Raw genomic sequence first — 23,477 nt, forward strand, 5'->3', positions numbered from 1 at the left:
TAGCTACTCGGGAGCCGTGTGGTAAAAAGCCCTCCATGTATCTAGGCCTCTCTATAAATCCATCATCAGTGATACTCATGAAGTGCTCTCTGTGGTACAGCATCTTCGGTGGAGGAGGTTGTGTAGGCGATATCCATGTCTCTAGTGTATAGAGCTGCCATTGGTCCTGTCTCAATACTCTGTTCCTCTCACTATGAGAGACGGATTGGTGCATCCCTGTCATAGTGGAATGGTGGTAGATGATCCATGTATAGGCAATGCTGTGAGAACCGATGTGTGACCTGTGCATACTACGATCCTTTGTCTCCTCCCTCAGCCAGTTGTCTAGATCCCTCAAAAGCTCTGTATGACAATCTGTCCTGTGGCATCTCTCTGAATCTGTCTAGCAGGCATATAATCTGGAATATGGCCTCTACCATCATAGGAGGCGCAGCAAACTCTACTCGGATAATGTCATGAGGTACTGACGGTTTGCTGCGTATCATGAGGGCCTTTGGTCTCTCTATCTGTGTCCACCAATGGGTAGCAAGGCCTGGCGCCCATACCGTTGCTCCATATATCAGTGCCGGTGTGACTAATGTGTCAAATAGCCACCCCTTCGTCCGGGCCTCTTGAAAATGCGCCTGGTGGCACTGTCTCTCTAGCATAGCCAATGCTGCATATCCCCGTGTCAATCTAGCTCTGGCTGCTGAACCCATGGTGAAGCGCGTGGCTGTTGTAGAGAAGGTAATCTCTAGGTACACGTATGATGTCACCACCTCCACCTGGCGTCCTGCGAGAGTGAATGTCAGCTGACTCCTGCCCTGTCTCGATGTATGACAGACCATAACCTTGGTTTTCCCAAGGTTCACAGTAAGACCCCTCTGTGTGCAGAACTCATCGAGTGCATGTAGATGCTGTTGTAGACCTCCTGGAGACTCAGACACTAATACAATATCATCAGCATAAAGCGTAATATGTAATGAGGTACTTGCTAGATCAACTCCATCTCCGCCTTCCCGTGTAATGAAGTCAGCCACCTCATCAATGTATAACCCAAATAGCGTGGGGGAAAGTGGGCATCCTTGCTTCACACGAATGGTGCTAGCATAAGTCTCGGACATACCTCCTGGGCATCTGGGATCCATGAGTAGGAGCCCATCCTCTACTCTGCCAGTGTATATGTCTCCCATGTCATGTGTGAAGTAGATGGTAGTGTGTGGCGTCGGTATGTGGGGGGCTGGTGATACTGATGATCCGGCTAGTGAAAATGCCAAGTATGTATGATCTGCCCCAATAGGACGAGGTGGGATGGAGAATGAGGTGACAAGCTGTGATGCCTCCAAAGACCCCATAATGTAGTCTACCACCGTGCCTCCGGTCCGCATATGACCCCCATGTGGGAAGCATGTCAGCCTTTTGATTGCGGCCACTGTAGCATCCCGTTATAAATAACGAGACGATGCCCGGCTCTCAACTGTAGTAAGTGGTCCCCATAATGTCCTCTGTCTGGTCGAGTGTCCTTTGATGCCCGACTAGCCCCTATCTCCTTTGGATCCACAGGGTGGAGGATCTCCATGTCATCATAGTCATACACCTCACACTGTCTGCTCTGTATGTGGGCATTGAAGTCACCCGTAAGAAATACCTCCCCTAGTGTAGAATAATGCATAATCTCCTCTGACAGACAAGTGTATGGCGAGGCTCCTGTCTCCTCCTCTTGTGGCATGTCCTCTGTAATGACATAGGAGGATCCTGATGGAGAGAGAGAGAAATGAAATGTTATATTAGAGAGAGAGAGAGAGAGAGAGAGAGAGAGAGAGAGAGAGAGAGCGTGTACTAAAGACCCAATGGGCCTATGAGACCAAAGTGATACAATAATGTCCATGGCATATCTCATCATGGAATGGAAAATAAAACAGAAAGAAAACATAAACGCTTGGTATCCTCGCTAGAGAGTCGGAGAAAAGGGGAGTCCAAACTGTACTGAAGGGGGGGTAGGCGGTTCACGCGGAGCCCATATACTGAGAACCAAGTGGAAACTAGTGCATACCATACTCCAGAGTGGCCCTTAAGTGCTAGCTGTCTGGAGGATTCCACGGCAATCCTCGGGTACCTATGGGGATCCATTTGACTGATACGAAGGAGGTATGTGACTGTTTGGAGGAAGAGTGGATCCACCACCATCGGGGCTGCAACAAGCTCTGCCTGGATATATTGGTGTGGGACTGATGGCTTGCTGTGGATCATACGGGAGAACATCATGACCTGGGGCCTCTCAACTCGGTGCCAATCCTTATCGCATAAATCTGGCCCCCAGAAGGCTGTTGCATACAAGCTCAAGGCTACATATCCCTGCGTCACTCTGGCATGTGCTGCGGGAACCATGGTAAAGCGTGGGCCACTTGAAGTGACACCAAGGTAAACATAAGATCTAACGCGACGAGGTGGATCGTGACGTTGTGCAACAGTGTCGCTGTGCAGAAGCGCCGCGGCGTTGCTACTCCCTAAGCGGCTTCTATTCACCGTGGCTACTTCCTAAGCGGCTTCTGTTCACCGTGGCCCAACCCCAAGCGGCTTCTGTTCACCATGGCTACTCCCTAAGGGCCTTCTGGATTTCGGGTTTGGGTTTGGGTTTTTTTGGGATCCAGAGACGTCGTGAAGTGGCCCTAAGCAGCTTCTGGTGTTGGTTCTGGCTCACTAAACAGCAATTTTGCGCTTACGAAAAACACATCCTCCCATCATTTTTTGGCGATTCTGACGTGACGAGGTGCATCATGACGCTGCGCAGCAGCGTCGCGACGTTGCTACTCCCTTACCGGCTTCTGTTCACCGTGGCCCAACCCTGAGCGGCTTCTGTTCACCGTGGCTACTCCCTAAGCGGCTTCTGGATTTTGGGTTTCGGGTTTGGGTTTTTTTGGGATCCAGAGACGCCGTGGAGTGGCCCTAAGCAGCTTCTGGTGTTGGTCTGGCTCACTAAACAGCAATTCTGCGCGCGCGAAAAACACATCCTCCCATCATTTTTTGGCGATTCTGACGCGACGGTGAACAGAAGCCGCGGCGTTGCTACTCCCCAAGCGGCTTCTGTTCACCATGGCTACTCCCTAAGCGGCTTCTGTTTACCGTGGCCCAACCCTAAGCGGCTTCTGTTCACCATGGCCCAACCCTAAGCGGCTTCTGTTCACCGTGGCTACTCCCTAAGCGGCTTCTGTTCACCGTGGCCCAACCCTAAGCGGCTTCTGTTCACCGTGGCTACTCCCTAAGCGGCTTCTGGATTTTCGGTTCGGGTTTAGGGTTTAGGGTATAGGGTTTAGGGTAACAACTACGATTGCTATCCCTTCGGGGACGTTCCTCCGAGCCATCAACAATGTCCCATAAGCCTTTTCTGCTAAACCACAGCCTCATGATCAAATTCCAATGCGCATAGTTGTCGCCATTCAGTTTGTCGTCCTTGCTTGAACACGGGAGACCCATCTCATGAACTCCGTCCAAGATCTTCTCAGTCGATCCAAACCTCCTCTCCGTAGCCGACGCACTTCTCGTTCCTCCTCTTGTAACAGTCAACACAGTTGAAATCTCGTCCCGAGTCCTCGAGCACTTTGACCTGCAAGTCTTGGCCGCGTCCTGGATTCCACTCCCGAGGCTCCACCCTTGCGTCACCGGTGCCCTCCTGGCCTGCAAACGCAGCAAAGAAACCGTCTGTTGTCCACACTTTACCTGGCCCACAAAACGCAGCAAAAAAAGACTACTCTGTTGATCGCCTACTGCACTACAGAGGCAGGTCTTCACACGTGCATGGGCAGCCAGGAAATGCCGCCTGGAAACACAAAACGCAGGGCTGAAATGCTACTGAGATTCACTGAACACTAACGCCGCCAGCCAAAAAAAAAACGCAGGGAAAGGGAGAGTAGCGCTGGAGGAGAGATGCGCACTTCAAAGCTCTGATACCATGTCAGAATCGTGCATGCGGAAGCTTGAATACACGCAGAGAGAGAGAGAGAAGTTGACGCAGAGAGAGAGAGAGGTTTGCGAACAACGCTTGAACTTGATTAGCAATGAATAGATGATTATTACAATGGTGGGCACGGGTATTTATACCCTCATGCTGTGAATGGCCGACTCATGTAGCATAATAACTTATGCCCTTTGTAACGACTCGTTTCCACATGAGATACTACATTTTAACACGTGTGCCCCGACATTCGTCATCATACCAACAGTTATGGGGCATGGAACCGCAAGGTGGCTTGGCGGTAGACCGCCGCGTTGAGATGAAAGAAGCGGTGGCGGATGTGTGGAGTATGGTGGTGAGCTGTGATGTGAGGGTGGATAGGGGGATAGGAGGTTCCACATCCTGGAGTTGGCGGCAAATGTGGTTGGAGTAAACAAGGTCAAGCTTGTGATAAAAAAGGACCTGAGTGTTATGTGAGGTGGGGGTGGAGGGACGGGTGGTGTGCAGGTAGGAGTGAAAAAGAGGTAGGCATGGTCAGCTTCAAAATGCGGTGGCGGGATGGAGAAGTTGGGGAGAAGGTGTGCCAAAGCCAGAGATCCCATAAGGTAGTCCACGGTGCTAGTACTGCTGAGTGAGGGCCCCGGAGGAGGGCCATCGGGACATCCCGTTATAGATAACGAGACCATGTGCAGCTCCCAGCTCTAAGAAATATCTCCCATACACTGTGACCTCTGCCATGTCCTATGATGATTGCTGCAGCTTTGTGTCAGTGATGTCCAGTTCCTGTAGTCTGATAGGGTTGTCTATATCGAGTAGTGGGACCTGCTGACTTCCCGTCCTAGTGTTGAAATCCCCAAGCAAGAGGACGTCCGCCAGTTGTGAGAACTCCATGATATCCCCATATAATGGTAAGTATGTTGATTGGCCATGCTGTGCGGCGTAAGGGGAGTGGCGTGGTGCAAAATAACACACAGCAATGTGGATGACTTTGTCACTGCTAAGCTGTAGCCGCACCCAAAGATACCATGCATCCTTGTCCTTCCGGACGATGCTGAGAATCTGTCGGAGTTGGGAGCTAAAAAGGACAGCTACCCCTCCAGAGCCACGTACTCCTCCTGATACGCAGGTCTCGCCTCGGAAAGTTGACTCCCACTCATACCCGGCTATGTGTGGTAAGCACCTCTCAGGGCTTTGATGAGTCTCTGTATAAAAAATGACATCCCTGCCTGTGAGAATCTCACTTAATCCTCCTGGATTCGACCACAGCATGCCATTGCAGTTCCATACTGCCAACCTCAGGTGTTTGGTCTCATAGACCCCACGTCCCTATTTGGGACGGCGCTCAGTGATAATCACCCTACCATCTCTGTAGATAGCCCACTTGCTTGCTCTGCGGGCCTCATGAACTGTCACCATCGCCTCACGCCGGTGTGCCACCTGTGCTGGAGTGAGATGATCTCCCTTGTACACCTGCGTGCTCTTGAGGGCAGCCCGCCTGTCTGCTGGTGGCATCAGGGAATCTAATGATGAGGGGCTGCTCTCGTGTCATATGCTTGCCTGCCCTACATTTATCTGCAAAGGGAGGGGCGATCCTGTCCACTCCTAGCATCTCGCAAAGCGTCATGGCATCCTCCTTGGGGGAAGCGCCCGCCTGTAGCCCCCGCACTCGCACATGGAGGGCCCTATCCTTCCTGCGTTTCTCCTCCTCGAGAGTCTCATGTTTGATGCTTTGTGGGGGTTTGTGCTTGTTCACCACCTCCACCCAATCTTTCTTACTGGTCTGCAGTTCTTCCCGCAGCTTATCACTCGCAGATTTCAACTGCTCCAAGTCAGTCCTTAAGACCCTCCTGAATATTCAGTTGCCCTTCCTCTACTGTATGGTCCTTGACCATAGCCTTTAGGGCTTCCATTTCTGCCCGGAGTTATCCTATCATTGGGGCAGCCTCTGGCATTCTTGTTTGTTGCAGCTGGGTCTCTTTCAACGTCTGAATCACCTCTTCCTGGTGGTTCACCTGGGCTGACAATTCTTCAATCTTGTTGTTCTTTCCCTGTATCTCCTTGCCGAGGCCTTCCAACTGTTTTTCATGTTGGTTCAAAACCCTGTCCAGCACCTTCTTTAGTTCGCCCAATAACTTCTTGGTGTTGTCCTCCACTTTCTTGGTTCAGAACCCTGTCCAGGGCCACCAGCGCGCAGCGCGAACAGAGGGGGGGGCACGAGGGTACTCACGCCATTGTGAGAGAGAGAGAGAGAAAGACTGTAGAAATGAAATGTTATATTAACGTCTTCAAAAGGCCAAAGTGACCTATGAGACCAAAGTTACAACCATGTGACATCTGATACACTGTCTGGAAAAGAAAAGAAAAAACTGAAGGTAAGTATCTAGCCCTACAATACATCAGTAGGGAGCATCCAAAAGCAGCAACTAGGGAGAGTGGAAAGCTAATGCTACTAGTCAAAATGGGGCACATGAGTACATGGATACATGAATACATGAATATGGGGGAGTACAAAAGTGACAGTGAGTACAACAGTATATGGCTGGAGTGGTTATCATCCTAGGAGCTCTAGCATGGGTCTCTGCCGGATGGCCTGGATATCTGCCATAGTGAGATGCCTGGTCAGACGAGCCTGATGCCTTGCAATGATGCCGTGAATCCTCCGGTGTAGGCACCGTCTCCGATGTGAGGATCCGCGAACCCTCGGGTGTTTGGATCTGCCCAACTGGATAGCTCTCTCAACTAGAGTCCCACGGGGTGCCTGTTGCTGGCTGTGTGTCCTCCCGGGTAGTCCCTCTAAAGAAGTCATTTGCTCCTGATCATGGACTCTCTGAGCCTGCGGATCTCCAGGAGATAAAAACCCAAGCATCTCTGATCACAATAGTCCATGACTCTAGCCAGTGGTCCAAATCCCTCTCTGAAAAGGCAATGGTAGGGCCCTCGAATCTCATAATATGCTGTGCAGCGACAAATGTAGTGCTCCTTCGTCTCTGGCTCTATCCAACAAATCTGACAAATCCTGTCCCGTGGAGGTATGCCTCTAAATCAGCTTGTCTCTATCTCTAACTGCAACGAAGCATTGAGACTGGATGTGGGGGCCTCTGAGGGCAGCTTCAGAGATGGGGACATCATCTTTTACTCGCAGACACATCAGGCTCGAGGCAGCACATTACCGAGAGTAGCGGGATACAGATGGGAGACGACTTGTAGACAGGAGGCCCGTTCGAAGCATGGTGGTCGCCGATCTGGAGGAGTTGCAGTTCTTTTTAGACAGGAGTTTCAACCACTCATCCATGTTATGCGTTGTGATGAGAGCGTGAGGTACATGTGGGTCAGGTGAGGGCAGATGAGGGTAGACCCCTATACATTGCTATATGTTACTTTCCACCCAGCACATCTCATTATGCAGCGCCCAAGGGGCAATCTCCATATATGATTCTAGATGAGGACATATGGGAGTTCTCCAGGGAGGGAGATGTTATCATACTTGGGGACTTTAATGTTGGAACGGCTCAGTACCAGACCTCCTTCTGACACTTCGGAGGAGATGTTGAGAGAGATAGATGTAGAGGAGATGTGTTTGACCCGGAGATCACAGGATGAGGTGGAGTGTACTGAGTATGGAAGATACCTCTTGGAGATGGGGATTGCACATGGGCTGGCCATTTTAAATGGCCTAAAGAGGTATCCGCTTGCCAGTGGCTTTACTTGCTTTCCACACAGACATGGGGCCAGCACAGTGGATTATGTTTTAGCCTCGCTAGCCTTCATCCCGAGTATCCAGGATTTTGCGATTGGCCGTAGACCCATCGGAGTTACGGTGGATCATGCACTTCTCTCCTTTACGGTGGATTTTCACTGCAGTACCCGCCAGGTTGGGCAGTCCTCCTATGACCCGAGATATACCTTCTGTAGAGAGACTGATGGAGTATACACTGCAGAGATCTACAGCTTGTTGAGTGCAAAGGATCCACAGAGGCCATTAGCAGAGCTCACACAGATCCTGATATAGTCTTTACAAACTGCTGTAGCGACGGCCTTCCCACTCGCGCAGCCCATAGTACGACCACGTCATGGGAGCATGCCCCAGAATAGTTGGTATGATGATGACTGTAGGGAGCTCAGAGCCCGGCTACAGAGAGAGGTGGCCACCACAGGTGTTACTACATATAGACAGTCACGCATCATCTTCCGATGCCTCATTCGGCAGAAGAAGAGAGCATTCTTAGCTCGGCTGGAGAGAGACACGTATCAGCTGTTTTTGAGTCAGGATTCTGGGGAGGCCTGGAGATTGCTTAGAGAGCACCCCCCGCCTCCGGCCATTACCTCTCCAGATACATGGGGCGAGTATGTAGCCTCCCTCTACACAGTACCAGAGCAACGATCACTATCGAACCCTCCCGACCCTGTCCACCCACTTCTCCATTCTTGACAGCAGAGATGGTGAGGAGGGCCATCAGCAAATTGCATACAGGGAGGGCACATGATCATGAGGGCATTGTAGCTGAGCATTAGCTATATGCCTCTATTCTTGAGCAGGAGTTGAGCAGATGGGCAGAGAGACAAGGGGTTCGAGCTCAGGGACAGGCTGGTTTCTGGAGTAGATTCTCTACTTTGCATCATATCTTTACCCTCAGGGGTATCATTGAGGAGTGCAGAGCACATGGGAGGAGGATTTACTGTGGCTTTGTGGATTTCCTCAAGGCCTTTGACACAGTGCCCATAGCTAGACTGATGCGTAGGTTGCAAGACTTGGGGGTTCCATGTGAGCTCATTGGGGTATTATGGCACTTTACGAGACAATAGTTGGGCAGGTGCGGACTTCAAAGGGTCTCTCCTAGGCAGTACACTCCACTATACGGGTGAAACAAGGTTGCCTGCTCTCTCCGACTCTATTTGGACTCTACATTGATGAGATCTCTGATTATATTGGGACACGAGGGGACAAAGGAGCCCAGTTGGCTGGCACTTGGATACCGCTGCTCTTATATGCTGATGATATTGTGCTTATAGTAGACTCACCAGAGGGTATGCAGAGGCACTTGGATACTTTACATGCTTATGCACAAGAAATTGGGCTCTGAGTTAACCTTGGTAAGACCAAGGTTATGGTGTTTAATACTACAGCTCAGTGGGTCTGGAGATCAGCCCCTATTTTCACATATGGGCAGGAGACAGTGGAGTATGTTGACTCATACACATATCTTGGAGTGGTGTGCACTGGGCCCACATTTTCCATGAGGGGGACAGCAGAGGCCAGACTGACTAGAGGATATGCAACACTAGGAGGTGTAGAGAGGATGTGCTCACAGGTATAGTTTCAGGAGCCACGCACTAGTGACTAAGCTGTGGCTTTTTGACACGTTGGTCACATCGGCGATGCCATATGGAGTACAGATCTGGGGGCCTAGCCTAGATCGTGACAGTAGATCACGACGCACATACGATGGATGGAGATTGATGGAGAGACCACTTGTGTCCATGATCTCTAGGATGATTCGAACTAAGGCCTCGGTACCCCATGAGATTATCAGAGCCGAGATGGGAGCACCACCGATCGTAGTCGGGGCTCTTGCTAGATCAGTGTCCTTCATTCATAGCACCTGGGAGCTTCCCCGACACTGGTATGCACGACTTGCTTTAGAGTCCTCTCATCAGCTAGCCATGGAGGGAGACACTTGATGTTGGTATGCGCAGATAGCATCCTAGTTTTAGCTCCATGGGTTCAGTTTAGACAGACTTCCACCCTTCCAGTACTCTCTGGAGGCACCCTCTCTCACCTTGACACATTCTGAGATTAGTAGAGTCATCAGACAGGACTCATTCAGTTGGACACTAGGAGGACATGGCTAGAGCCCGCACAGGAGTTGGGGACGAAGATGGCTTTCTATAGAGACCATCTTCTCTGCACCACTAAGGATGGCTTTATACTTAGACCGAGCTTCATGGATACCCATCTGTCTCATGGATTGAGGTGCGCCATTGGGCAGATCCGCACCTCTTCACATCAGTAAGAGATAGAGACAGGCTGATTTAGAGGCATACCTCCAAGGGACAGGATTTGTCAGATTTGTTGGACAGTTCCAGAGACGGAGGAGCACTACATCTATCGCTCCACAGCATATTACGAGATTCGAGGGCGCTACCATTGCCTTTTCAGAGAGGGATTTTGACCACTGGCTAGAGTCATGGACTATTGTGAATAGAGATTCTTGGGTTTCTATCTCCTAGAGATTTGCAGGCTCAGTTGTAACTTTGGTCTCATAGGTCACTTTGGCCTTTTGAAGACGTTAATATAACATTTCATTTCTATAGTCTCTCTCTCTCTCTCTCTCTCTCTCTCTCACAATGGCGTGAGTACCCTCGTGCCCTCCTCCGTCGTGCTGTGCGCTGGTGGCCCTGGATGTGGCACGCTGCTGTTGCTACTGCTGTGCGCACCCGCTGCCACGTGTTGTGCGCATCTGCTGCTGCTGCAACGTGCACCCGCTGCCGCGTTGTGACTGTGCACCTGCCTCTGCAGCGCTGCTGTGTCCGCCTCCCTTTTCCCACCCGCCCTTGCTCATGCTGTGTCGGCGGCAACTAGGGGGAAATAGCCACAATGAATCTACAGGAGGTGGAGGCATACATCAAGAAAGTGGAGGTACATGTGGGTCACGTGAGGGCAGATGAGGGTAGACCCCTATACATTGCTATATGTTACTTTCCACCCAACATATCTCATTATGCAGCGCCCAAGGGGCAATCTCCATATATGATTCTAGATGAGGACATATGGGAGTTCTCCAGGGAGGGAGATGTTATCATACCTGGGGACTTTAATGCTGGAACAGCTCAGTACCAGAGCTCCTTCTATGACACTTCGGAGGAGATGTTGAGAGAGAGAGATGTGGAGGAGATGTGTTTGACCCGGAGATCACACGATGAGGTAGAGTGTACTGAGTATGGGAGATACCTCTTGGAGATGGGGACTGCACATGGGCTGGCCATTTTAAATGGCCTAGAGAGGTATCCACTTGCCTGTGGCTTTACTTGCTTTCCACACAGACATGGGGCCAGCACAATGGATTATGTTTTAGCCTCGCGAGCCTTCATCCCGAGTATCCAGGATGTTGGGCCCCTCGGAGTTACGGTGGATGATGCACTTCTCTCCTTTACGGTGGATTTCCACTACAGTACCCGCCAGGTTGGGCAGTCCTCCTTATCCGAGATATACCTTCTGTAGAGAGACTGATGGAGTATACACTGCAGAGATGTACAGCTTGTTGAGTGCAAAGTTTCCACAGAGGCCATTAGCAGAGCTCACACAGATCCTGACAGAGGCTTTACATACAGCTGCAGCGACGGCGTTCCCACACACGCAGCCCGCAGTATGACTACGTCTTGGGAGCATGTCCCAGAATAGTTGGTATGATGATGACTGTAGGGAGCTCAGAGCCGGCGGGCTACAGAGAGAGGTGGCCACAGGTGTTACTACATGTAGACAGTCACGCATCATCTTCCATTGCCTCATTCGGCGGAAGAAGAGAGCATTCTTAGCTCGGCTGGAGAGAGACATGTATCAGTTGTTTTTGAGTCAGGATTCTGGGGAGGCCTGGAGATTGCTTAGAGAGCACCCCCCGCCTCCGGCCATTACCTCTCCAGATGCATGGGGCGAGTATGCAGCCTCCCTATACATAGTACTAGGGCATCCACCACTGCCGAACCCTCCAGAGCCCTGTCCACCCACTTCTACCTTCTTCACAGCAGAGATGGTGAGGAGGGCCATCAGCAGATTGCATACAGGGAGGGCACATGATCATAAGGGCATTGTAGCTGAGCATTTCATACATGCTAGAGATATGATTGCAGACTTGCTAGCTTTAGTGTTTAATAGAGCCATGTGTGAGGGGTTTCCTGGGACTTGGAGTACTTCCACAATTGTGCCAGTACTCAAGTCTGGAGATCTCAGCATGCCGACTAACTATGACACCATTATGATTGGTCACTCGCTGGCCAAGTGGGTCTGGAGATCAGCGCCTATTTTCACATATGGGCAGGAGACAGTGGAGTATGTTGACTCATACACATATCTTGGAGTGGTGTTCACTGGGCCCACATTTTCCATGAGGGGGGCAGCAGAGGCCAGACCGACTAGAGGATATGCAGCACTAGGAGGTATAGAGAGGATGTGCTCACAGGTACAGTTTCAGGAGCCACGCACTAAGTTGTGGCTTTTCGACACGTTGGTCACATCGGCGATGCTATATGGAATACAGATCTGGGGGCCTAGCCTATATTGCCACAGTCGATCACGACGCACATACGATGGATAGAGATTGATGGAGAGACCACTTGTGTCCATGATCTCCAGGATGATTCGAACTAAGGCCTCGGTACCCCATGAGATTATCAGAGCCGAGATGGGAGCACCACCGATCGTAGTCGAGGCTCTTGCTAGATCAGTGTCATTCATAGCACCTGGGAGCTTCCCGACACTGGTATGCACGACTTGCTCTAGAGTCCTCTCATCAGCTAGCCATGGAGGGAGACACTTGATGTTGTTATGCGCAGATAGCATCCTGGTTTGAGCTCCATGGGTTCAGTTTAGACAGACTTCCACCCTTCCAGTACTCTCTATCTGGAGGCACCCCCCTCACCTTGACACATTCTGAGATTAGTAGAGTCATCAGATAGGACCTCATTCAGTTGGACACTAGGAGGACATGGCTAGAGCCCGCACAGGAGTTGGGGACGAAGATGGCTTTCTATAGAGACCATCTTCTCCGCACCACTGAGGATGGCTTTATACTTAGACGGAGCTTCATGGATACCCATCTGTCTCATGGATTGAGGTGCGCCATTGGGCAGATCCGCACCTCTTCACATCAGTTAGAGATAGAGACAGGCTGATTTAGAGGCATACCTCCAAGGGACAGAATTTGTAAGATTTGTTGGATAGAGCCAGAGACGGAGGAGCAGCACATTTGTCGCTGCACAGCATATTACGAGATTTGAGGGCCCTACCATTGCCTTTTTAGAGAGATTTGTTTCACTGGCTAGAGTCATGGACTATTGTGATCAGAGATGCTTGGGTTTTTATCTCCTGGAGATTTGCAGGCTCAGAGAGTCTATGATCAGGAGCAGATGACTTCTTTAGAGGGACTACCCGGGAGGACAGAGCCGACAACCCAGCAACAGGAACCCTGTGGGACTCTAGTTGATAGAGCTATCCAGTTGGGCAGATCCAGATGCGAGAGGGTTCGTGGATCCTCACATCGGAGACGGTGCCTACACCGGAGGATTCTGAGCATCATTGCGAGGCATCGGCCTCGTCCGACCAGGCATCTCACTATGGCAGATATCCAGGCCATCCGGCAGAGACCCATGCTAGAGCTCGTAGGATGATTACCACTTCAGCCATATACTGTTGTACTCACTGCCACTCTTGTACTCCCCCATATTCATGTATGCATGTATCCGTGTACTCATGTACCCCATTTTGACTGACATACTTCCCTTCCTCTAAGAGCTCACTCGTGAGCTCAGTAAAAACTCAGGGTAATTCCTTTGAAGGGTAGTCAATGTCTCCGAGGTAGCGTCCTCCTCAACACGTCCCTTCCACTTGATCTTGTATTTCGTGACTACCCCAAGCCTCGAAGCTAGTCTTGTGTGCATGCTGCACACGGTAGATACACTCTGTGCACATGTCATACTCCCCTTCCTCTAAGAGCTCACTCTTGAGCTCAGTAAAAACTCAGGGTAATTCCTCTGAAGGGTAGTCAATGTCTCCCATGTAGCGTCCTCCTCAACACGATCCTTCCACTTGATCTTGTATTCCGTGAGTAGTGTATGCCGCAATCGTCGTTCAAAAAATCCAAGGATATTCTGGTTTGTGTGGTACACATGGCATATCCTTGTTATCTATGATTTCTTGAGGAGTAACTAGCTGATCTGCTCCACCCAGGACTTCCTTAAGTCTGCTGACATGAAATACGGGATGAACTTTCACATTAGAAGGCAAGTCCAATTCATATGGAACTGAACCAATCCGGCGTGTAACCCGAAATGGTCCGCGGTATCTAGGGGACAATTTCAGAGATCGGCCTGTCCGTAAAGTCTCGAAATCTTTCGGAACTCGCAAATACACCATCGTTCCTGTAGAGAACTCCCTCGGTGAACGATGTCTATTAGAATAAAATCTCTCTGTCTTGAGCGCTTTAATAGATTTCTTCGCAACTTGTAACATTTCTTGCATGTCTTGCAAAAAAGTACGCGTTGCATCATGGTGGAGTCGTGAAAATCCCACGATAACAGGTGATCTAGGTTGAAATCCGTACATAAGCATTAAAGGACTAAAACTTGTACTCATATGCGTAGTACTGTTATATGCAAATTCTAACATAGGAAGGTAATCCTCCCATGAACCTTGTCTTTTGGAGACATATGCACGAAGCATGTCCTCCAAAGTCTGATTCACCCTTTCAGTCTGGCCATCAGATTAAGGATGATCTGAGGAGCTTAGATTCAAAGTTGTTTTCAACTTCTAAAAAACAAGCCTCCAAAAGTCACTTGTAAACTTAGAGTCGCTATCACCGACTATGTCCTACGGTAAACCGTACAGTCTAAACAATTGCTCGATAAATTGCCTTGCTAATTGTGTAGTCGTAACAGTCTTCTACGGAGGTAAAAATCTAGCCATCTTTGTCAAGCGGTCCACCACAACCCAAATAGAATCATGGCCTTGACGTGTTCTTGGCAATCCGGTAGTAAAATCTATGAAAATACCTTCCACTTATTACCTGGGATTTGCAAAGGATTGAACATCCCAGCCTGTCTGAAGTGTTCAGCTTTATTTGCTCGACAAATCTGACACTTGAGGACATAATCTTCTACATACCCTTTCATCTTTGGCCAATAGAAAGTGTGTTTCATTAAAACTAATGTCCTGTGTACCCCGGGGTGTCCAGTAGAACGGGCGTTGTGACACTCCTTAAGAATCTTGGACCTAATGGTGGGACCAGTGGTACACAAATTTTGTCATTACGGAACAGTAAACCATTCCGAATCATCCATTGGCCTCCCACAGCCAGGCTGCTTACTCACTGAGTCTTGGTCAATCAATGAGCTCCCGTCCTGGATCCTCTGTCAATATGGACCAAAATAACTATCAGTCCTGCAAAGCCCTGTCAATGACTGAAATAAGTCGGTGGAAGTCAGTGGAAATCTCGGTGAACGACAAAGTATTCACGTCTCTTATTTGACTAAGCGCATCTGCTAAACTATTCATGGACCCCTTTTGATAGTGTATTTCAAAATCAAAATCTTGCATTAACTCTGTCCATCTAGCTTTTGTCCTCTCAAATCATCCGCATCACACACATACTTGATTGACTGATGATTAGTCGATACCACAAACCCAGAGCCGTATAAATAATGCCTCCACACCTTGAGAGCATAAATGACAGCATAAAGCTCCTTCTCAAGGACTGGCCTAATCGTCGTCCAGCTTTCGACTCTCAAAAGCAACATGTCTACCATCTTGGAATAGAGCAGTCCCGATCGCATAGTCACTCGCATTAGTCTCAAGAACATAAGGCCCACTAGGATCGGACAGTGCTAAGTAGGGGCTTTCTTGACTTTATCTTTCAAAAGTCAAGAACATAAGGCCGACCAGGATCGGACAGTGCTAAGGTAGGGGCTTTCTTGACTTTATCTTTCAAAAGTCTGAAGGACATATCCAAATCGTTATTCCAAGGGATAGGTTGATTCGACTTACATCTACGACCTTTCAACAAGTCGGTCATCGTGAGCTGAGAGTACTCCCGCACAGATTTCCGAAGAAAAACAACAAAACTGAGAAAAGAACGAAGTTGTCTCACCGTTTGCGGTATCGGCCAAGCCAAAACCTTTTGGACTCAATCATAGTCAATGCTCAACCCGTCTCGTGTGATCTTGTGTCCCAAGTGAATGATTTTTGTCATAAAAAGCTCACATTTAGTAAACTTACATATGATCGATTCTGTCTTAAAATAGTCAAGACAATCGTGAGGTGTATAACAAGATCCTCAAGAGTACGACTGTAGTCTAAAATATCGTCCAAGAAGACAACCACGAACTTTCCCAAATGTTCACGAAAAAGATCGTTCATCATTTGCTGAAAAGTGGCTGGAGCATTGGTCAACCCAAAAGGTAATATGAGAAACTTGTAATGGCCATACCTAGTGTGAAAGGCGGTTCTTTCGACGTGCCTTTTATGAATACGTATTTGGTGGTAGCTAGTACATAAATCGATCTTTGTGAAATACTTCGCTTCCACTAAATGGTCAATCAAGTCATTTGATCCAGGGAGAGGATAACAATTCTTGACTGTCACTTTGTTCAGTCTCTTGTAATCTACACACATTCGTCAGGTGTTGTCTTTCTTTCTCCTAAGTAACAGAGACGCATCCCAAGGTGATTTACTTGGACGGATCTGACCCATCCTCAAATAATTTGTGAGTTGTTTAGCCAACTCATCTTCTCAGCCTGGCTCATCCTGTACAGTGACTAGAACAATACGATGATCTACTGCCCTTTTGGGTGGTAAGCCGGATGGCAACTCCTTAGGAAATACATCTTGAAACGAGTCAAGTAACTTCTTTAATTCTTTGCTTTCAAACACACTTAATTCATTGACATCCATAGTATGTATGAGAAATGAAGAAAGTGGAATCAAGACACAGTAGAAAAAGTAATATACAAAGAAGAATCCATTATATTTCCAAAATCAACTGTATTTACAAGAGGTCCCTGAGATGGATGTATACAATCACCTAGGATACAATATTGAGTGTTCCTATGTGTAAAAGAAAAAGAATGACTAGAATAATCTATCTGGACCTTAGGGTCTTAAACCACTCAATCCCTAATAGCAAGTCTACATGCTCTAGATGCATAACATAGCACTCCAGAATATCTTTGTAGTCCTGAATCCGGATCGGTAGCTTCTCCACCTTTCGATCCCACATTGCCGACCCGCAGGTAAGCGTACCTCGTAGGTATGATCGCTAGGTGTTGTGTCCAGACCCAATTGTTGCACAAGTTTGTAATTAACAAAGTTGTGTGAGCTTCAAGGGTCCAGAAGAATGTGGATTCCATGGCCATTCACTTCTCCATAAACTCGGAGAAGTTCGTGCAAGCTAAAAACCTTAGAGTTGAACAAACAATTAGAACATGAACTAGGGCAAGAAAGTACAGTGACTGAAGTATCTGTCAAAGACAACTAGTTGGCTGGCTTCGTCCTTGGTCCTGCGTTGGCCTTAGCACCCTGCTTCTTCGGGCACTCGTTACGCATGTGTCCTTTTTCTTTGTAGATGAAGCAACGTCCCTCCTCCTTGAGCTGGAGACAGTTTTTTTTTCACTGAAGTAGAATTCTTCGGAGGTTTTTCCGAAGACTCTCCTTTTTTCGTGCTAGTCATCGGCGCGGAGAACTTCCTTTTGTGCTTGTTCCCTTGCTCGGTAACGGGCTTGGTTTTGGAGGAGACCATCGTATCATCATAAATATGCACAAAATGAATGGCCTCATCCAAAGTTTTGCACTTGTTATTCTCGACCTGTAAACGGTACGAGTCGGGAAATCCTTTTACGAAGAAACCCAAAAGAGTAGTAGAATCCATATTCGTAGCTTTCATCTACAAGTCTCTAAATTTTTGAAGGTATACCTCATAAGTGAGGTTCTGCGAGGTCATGGTCAAACTAGCAAACTGAGCAACTATGTCATAGTCATTCTCTTTCTTGAGGAACTTTTTCTTGAAGACTTCTTCAAACTGTGCCCAGGTTGTTGGTTTAGGTTTAAGTTCTTTCTACCAGAGCAAAGCCTTGCCCGAGAGGAAACCTGCTGCCAATTGAATCTTTTTGTCATTTCCAAGCTACCCCAAGCCTCGAAGCTAGTCTTGTGTGTGTGCTGCACACGGTAGATACACTCTGTGCACATGGCAATATTATAAACTTATATATAAATTTTGGGGCCTGAACCCCCCCGTGCCGTATGTAACGTTTTTGAAGCGTCTAGGATTTGAAAGAAACATTTATGAAACGTGTTTCAAAAACCCCTTGGCAGCTATGCTCTTAGAGCTGAAAGTATGTGTGTGTGTGTGTGTGTGTGTGAATAGGGGCTTATAGCCACTAGAGTGTTTGTGTGTAAGCAGTGATGTTATTAATTTAGCCAAGTATCACTACCCCATGAGTAGAGTGTTGAGGCATTTGGCCTATAAAAGCATTTTACCTAGTGAACTCTAAACATATCAATACAAGCATTACATTCTACTGTGCTATCATCTGCTTTCAGTTTGTTACATCTCACACTCCCTCTCTTTTCTGCACATACACCATGGAGGTCCATGATCCATAGCTGTTTGTCTGCTAACCCTAAGCCCAACAAATGCATGACAGAGTAGGTGGAGATAGAGGAGCACTAGTTGTGTAGATGCTCTCCCTATTATGAGTGTATTTTCTGAGATGGATTTGGCCATCTTATGGGATAAGGGTTATAGGGATTAGATATGGGTATGTACCTACTAAAGCGCATTGGGATGCCATGCTCAAAGTGTGCCTGGCGAGTCAGAGCTAGAGAGATGCCTCTCAGATCTCCATCACATACTTCTCTAGATTGCCTTAGTCCGCGACAAAGGCGGCCACTCAAGCTCCTCACGTGCCACCTGCCAGTTGCAGGTCCAGGACCACAAGAGGTGAACTTTATCACAGCTTTGCTTTGATTATGGAGGACGATGGCACTATCAGTGCATGACAGTTGAGAATGCTCAGTGCTGGAATTGTAGCTTGTCTATAAGGCAAACTGCATTTGGTAACACATGGAGTCCCATGTTTTTTTTTTTCTATCAAGCCTTACAGCATAGAGCAGCAATACTATACCGAGGATTGCCAAAGTTGATGAGCGACTCATGAGAAGAAGTGCAATTAAACCTTTTCGTATTTGTGTTATTTACACTTTGCGTACCTCCCAAAAAAATATAATTCACTTCTTTTGTTGGTTTCATGAGTTCTCTCTAAGTCTCAATAAAGCATAAAAGTGATTGAGGATATCTCAAATAACTGCCTTAACACTTCAACCAAACACACATTCTCTCTTTTGAGGTTGGTGGATCTGATCTGGTAGAGGTGCTCTTTTGGCAGGCGTTATTCTGGCAACAACCAAACTATTATGGAGTGGACCTGACTGCATTATACGACACAGCTTTTCAAGGCTATTTCTCTCAGGTATTTTATTTATTTGTTGAAGAATCAAGGAAATAGCACGTGTTTGCCTGAAATGGATTAGTGATGAAAAATTGTAAGAAGCTATCTTTTAGAATATACACAGTGACTGTGTGGTGATCCAAACTAATTTGGGTTACTTTTGACCTTTTTACTGTTTGATTGCAGCCTGTAGTAGATGCTTTTGACCCCAGATTGCTCGTGGCTCCTTCCATTTCTCATACCATAGATTTTACAAGAATAAAGGTAACATCTCTAAGTCTTGTCCGAAATTAGTGGATACAATGCATGAAGAGGAGATTGTGATCAATGGCCCAATTTTCCTTAGCTGGGTCATTTCAGTGAGCATCCCCAATTTTGTCATCCTTGTGATAGAAATAGTACATCTGATGACATCTTGCTGTTTTCAGGAAGAGGAGTTTTATGAAATAAACATCCCTTTGAATTTCACTGCGAGTATGGCTACTCGTATTCATGGTCTTGCCTGCTGGTTTGATGTCCTCTTCAATGGAAGGTTTGTGAATTTGATCTGTTCAATGGAAAAGTGCCAGTGTAAACAATGTTTGGGTGGGGGTAAGAACTTTATGGGGTCTGTTTGCGGCAATTGAAATAAAATTGTGCACTACTTCACAACCTTGATGGAGTGTATGCTTTGGAAGGTAAAACCTCAAACTGTAAACCAGTACAGAAAATTGAAAGAACTTCAACATGGAATCTCTGGAGGCAGGAAAAAGTTACTATGTGTAGAAGATGAGCTCTTGCCCAAGGATCATAAGGCTAGGGGCTCTTACTATTACAAACTATATGTGATAATTTGATTTAAGCTCCATTGGCTCCCATTTTTGAAGTGACAAGCGATTCACATTGAAGGAATGCTGAATTTAAGAACGTTGAGCTGCATCACTTCAAACTAGTTGTTCTTGAGTTATGAAGCAGCCTCACAGGTCCAGACTCCTCAACATAGTAATAAGAAATCCTGTTTCTAGTTCTACAAACCTTTGAAACATTTCTAGATAGAAGCGATTCTAAAACACTCAAAAATCTCTGACAGGGAATCTGCCCAATTTCGAGGTTGAAAATTTTTTATGCTGGGCCTGTTTGCATGCACCACTTAACATATTTTCTCCTGGTTTTGTTATGCCTATGCCTCTCGATTGTGGCTGCAACCTTCTACTCTGATTCAGCCCCTGTGCAGCCGGCTTCTCGCTCCTTCTTCATTCTCCATCTTCTCCCTTGTCTTTCTTTTTTTCCTCCTTCATCTTCTCCCTTCTCCATGTCCTCTTGCATCTCCTCCTCCATCTTCTGAGTTCTCCGTTCCTTTCTCTCTTTTTTTTTTTTTGGTTCCCTCTTTTGAAAAACATCATGTATTTTAATCTTTTTCACAACCTTGTAGTTTTTTTGCCTGGGAATGAACCTTTTCTAGACGAAATCATAAAAACCTCGAAATGGCGGGAAAAAATATAGTGATTTTTGTGACTATGCTTCTCAGTCAAACGATACATCCACTCATACAAAGGCCAGAAGTAGTTATTTTTAGGACTGTCTTCACAATTTTAGAATGTTGACAAGATTTGTAAAGCAAAACAAAGTGGTGGTGTTAGATCCCTGTTTGATGCAGGTTAGAGAGCTTTAGTCAATTAGTTAAGGTGTGGAATCAAAAGAATCGATTATGTGATCAAGTCTTTAACAAGATAGATGATGATTAAGGGTTGAAGGGGTGCTCATTTAATTAGCTGGAATGTTCCTAATAAGCAGTTATTGGTATCATTAACTTTATTAGGATCATAGAAAAAATTGGCTGACTGGGCCTATATATAAGGCACCTGGCTCTCTTAGTCTGGACATAATTAGCTTATGTGAGGGAAGCCCTTCCCCGTGTGGTGGTATGGGGCACATGGGGTCAATTCTCTCACAGGTTGATGGTAGGCGATTTAGGGACCAATCCTACTTGTTCCACCTTTGGGTTCTTGTGCTACTCAGTTTTGCTAGAATTGGAAGCCCTAGCAGTGCTTGCTTTTGAGTAGATCTCGGGTTCGTTCCCCATTCTTGCAATTCCCCAGCATCATAGACTAGCCCTAGTAGTAGGAGACAAATTTGAGCAAAGCAGGACGTGTCAGACATGGATTGCAGTGGTTGTGGAGCAAGTGTGAAATGTGTGCATATGCATCTCCCTGTACTCTGAAGAAAACATGATGATTTGGAAAGAGAAGAAAAATTGGCAATAATTAAAGAAAATATGGAAAGTCCTGATTTGCCCATCCTACACCGACTTTTTCTCACTAGCAGGGTTACCCAGGAGATAGTCAGTGAGCAATTAACAACTACTGATTGGCGGAAATGAAAATTCATAATTCATTTTCAATGTTGCTATGTGGCTGGTCCTTCCCTCCCAATATTGTTCCTGAGAATCCATGGGCAGCATCCCTGACAGAGGCTGCCTAATCATGCCCTTGGCTCTGTGGATCCTGATCGTACTCTGCAGGTGCATCACACTCCCCCCCCCCCCCCCCCCCCCCTCCCCCCCACCACTAAAGTGCATCTGTGTTCAGCTATATAAAGGGTACTGCACAAAAGAACTAACAAACGAGAACTGACACTCTGAGAACTCGATTAGGAAGTAGCTCCCCGGATGTTCTGACCTGCACACCTGACCCCTCTCGACGTGTGCACCTCTCTACCTGCCTGCTATTATCCCCTCCTGCCTGCCACTCTTCCCCTTCTCCTTCTATCTGCGACTCCCCCTCTATTGTGCACATTTCCCTCCTGCCCACCATTTACACCTTCACTTGCATCTCCTTCTGTTACGTCCCAAGGCTAATAAGGGTTAAGACCTTCAAGTTAGGTTAACCATAACCTAGGGGTTTGGCATCTTAAGTGGGGGTTAGTAGCTTTTATGAGACGTGCTATATTTTGCTCCTGGTTCATAGGAGGCCTATATAAATGGCATTATGAGTTAGTTTGAGCGAGAGCTCCTACTTCGTGCTTACATCTCATGGGTGTGTACTGGTGGTATGGGACTCTAGGGAATTTGCATGTGAAGCCATGTCTCTGAACCTACTATCCCCTTGTGCTCAGGAGTGAGCCTGAATGGCTCTATGGTTGGGCAGTGACCTAGATGCCCAAGTCTGTGTGTTTTCCTTTGTGTTTATACTTAATCGCAGGGTCTGCTAGTCTAGGGGATTGACATTGGTATTAAAGACAGACCTGTTGGAATTAAGTGGGGAAACACTCCGGAAGGAGAGGAGAAAATCCATGGAGTGTATCTTCTAGGTTCTAATCTGTGGGCTGCTTTTAGTCTTCAAAGGCCCGGTGGTATGGGGGACACTTAGGGTGGAGGATGGAGCAGAGTCGGAGGTGAATGGGGAAGAGGCCATGGTTAGATGTATGTAGACGGTTTTTGAAATCGTTGCATATCTATGGAAAAATCAGCGCTGACCTAAGACACATGGGTGTGGCGACTTGAGAGACACATGGGTGTATAATACAGGCCCACACGTGTGAGTTTACGGGCGGACTGCAGGCATGGGCGCATGGTTTCTGTACAGGGGAACACAGTTTTTATATAAAAAAAGCAAGTGCATGGAGTATTTTGGACAACTTTGGCCGTCAGTGGTCCCCTTTATGCTAAAATAGGGAAGAGGAAAGCTAAAAAGCTGGAAATCTGTTATTTTGGGGCTACACTTGCTCTTTTGCGTGTTTGCTTGCTTTTTTGGGGGGTACAAGCTCATAAAAGCCTACATGCTTGAAGCGTGGGCTGAAAGACGACCTCTATGAGTTGTATCTACTCTAAAGCTGAAGCTACAATACTCTACCCATTCAAGGTGGCCATCTTAAGCTTTCTACTCTCTTTGATTCTGCACAGTTGTTGAGATCTCTTCATCTTCTTCTCCATTGCGGAACAACAAACATCTTCGGGGGTGCAAATTGTATAAGCTCTATGGATTGCCCGAGGAGATCCCAAAATCACTGCACAATTCTGGCAAGATAGTGTTTTCCAAATTGGAAACATACTTGAGCATGTCATCTTCGGATCATCAAGAGTCGGATGGTCAGACGCGAACCAGACAATGGGGGATATGCTGAGGGCGTATTTCTCCAGAGGACAATCCAAGTGGGAAAGGCATCTTCCACATATTGAGTTTGCTTATAATAGTAGTAAGCATGCGGCCACTAGTTTTAGCCCATTTATGCTTATGTAGGGTTATCAGCCATTGCCATAGGACTACAGGGGTCAAGTTGCAATCATCAGCGGATATCTTGCAAGATACGTAGGATATGGTGAAATTCGCATGGGAAAGCACTACCTCCTGGAATCAAG

At 47.3% G+C, this 23,477-nt stretch overlaps 1 protein-coding gene across 4 annotated transcripts in view; it reads left to right on the forward strand.

Annotated features, from left to right (window-relative positions):
• The window catches only part of LOC147621576 (putative histone-arginine methyltransferase CARM1), a 125,851-nt gene that overhangs the window by 99,816 nt on the left and 2,558 nt on the right, over positions 1-23,477 (forward strand). For all 4 annotated transcript variants that reach the window (XM_086824366.1, XM_086824367.1, XM_086824368.1 and 1 more), the window contains exons 11-13: positions 19,079-19,162; positions 19,328-19,405; positions 19,570-19,673. In XM_086824366.1, coding sequence (XP_086680492.1) covers positions 19,079-19,162; positions 19,328-19,405; positions 19,570-19,673 — 266 coding nt within the window. The remainder of the gene's footprint in view (positions 1-19,078; positions 19,163-19,327; positions 19,406-19,569; positions 19,674-23,477) is intronic.

This window comes from Cibotium barometz, chromosome 30 (genome assembly GCF_041138505.1).
Source record: "Cibotium barometz isolate CiBa-2024 chromosome 30, ASM4113850v1, whole genome shotgun sequence".
Lineage (NCBI taxonomy): Eukaryota > Viridiplantae > Streptophyta > Polypodiopsida > Cyatheales > Cibotiaceae > Cibotium > Cibotium barometz.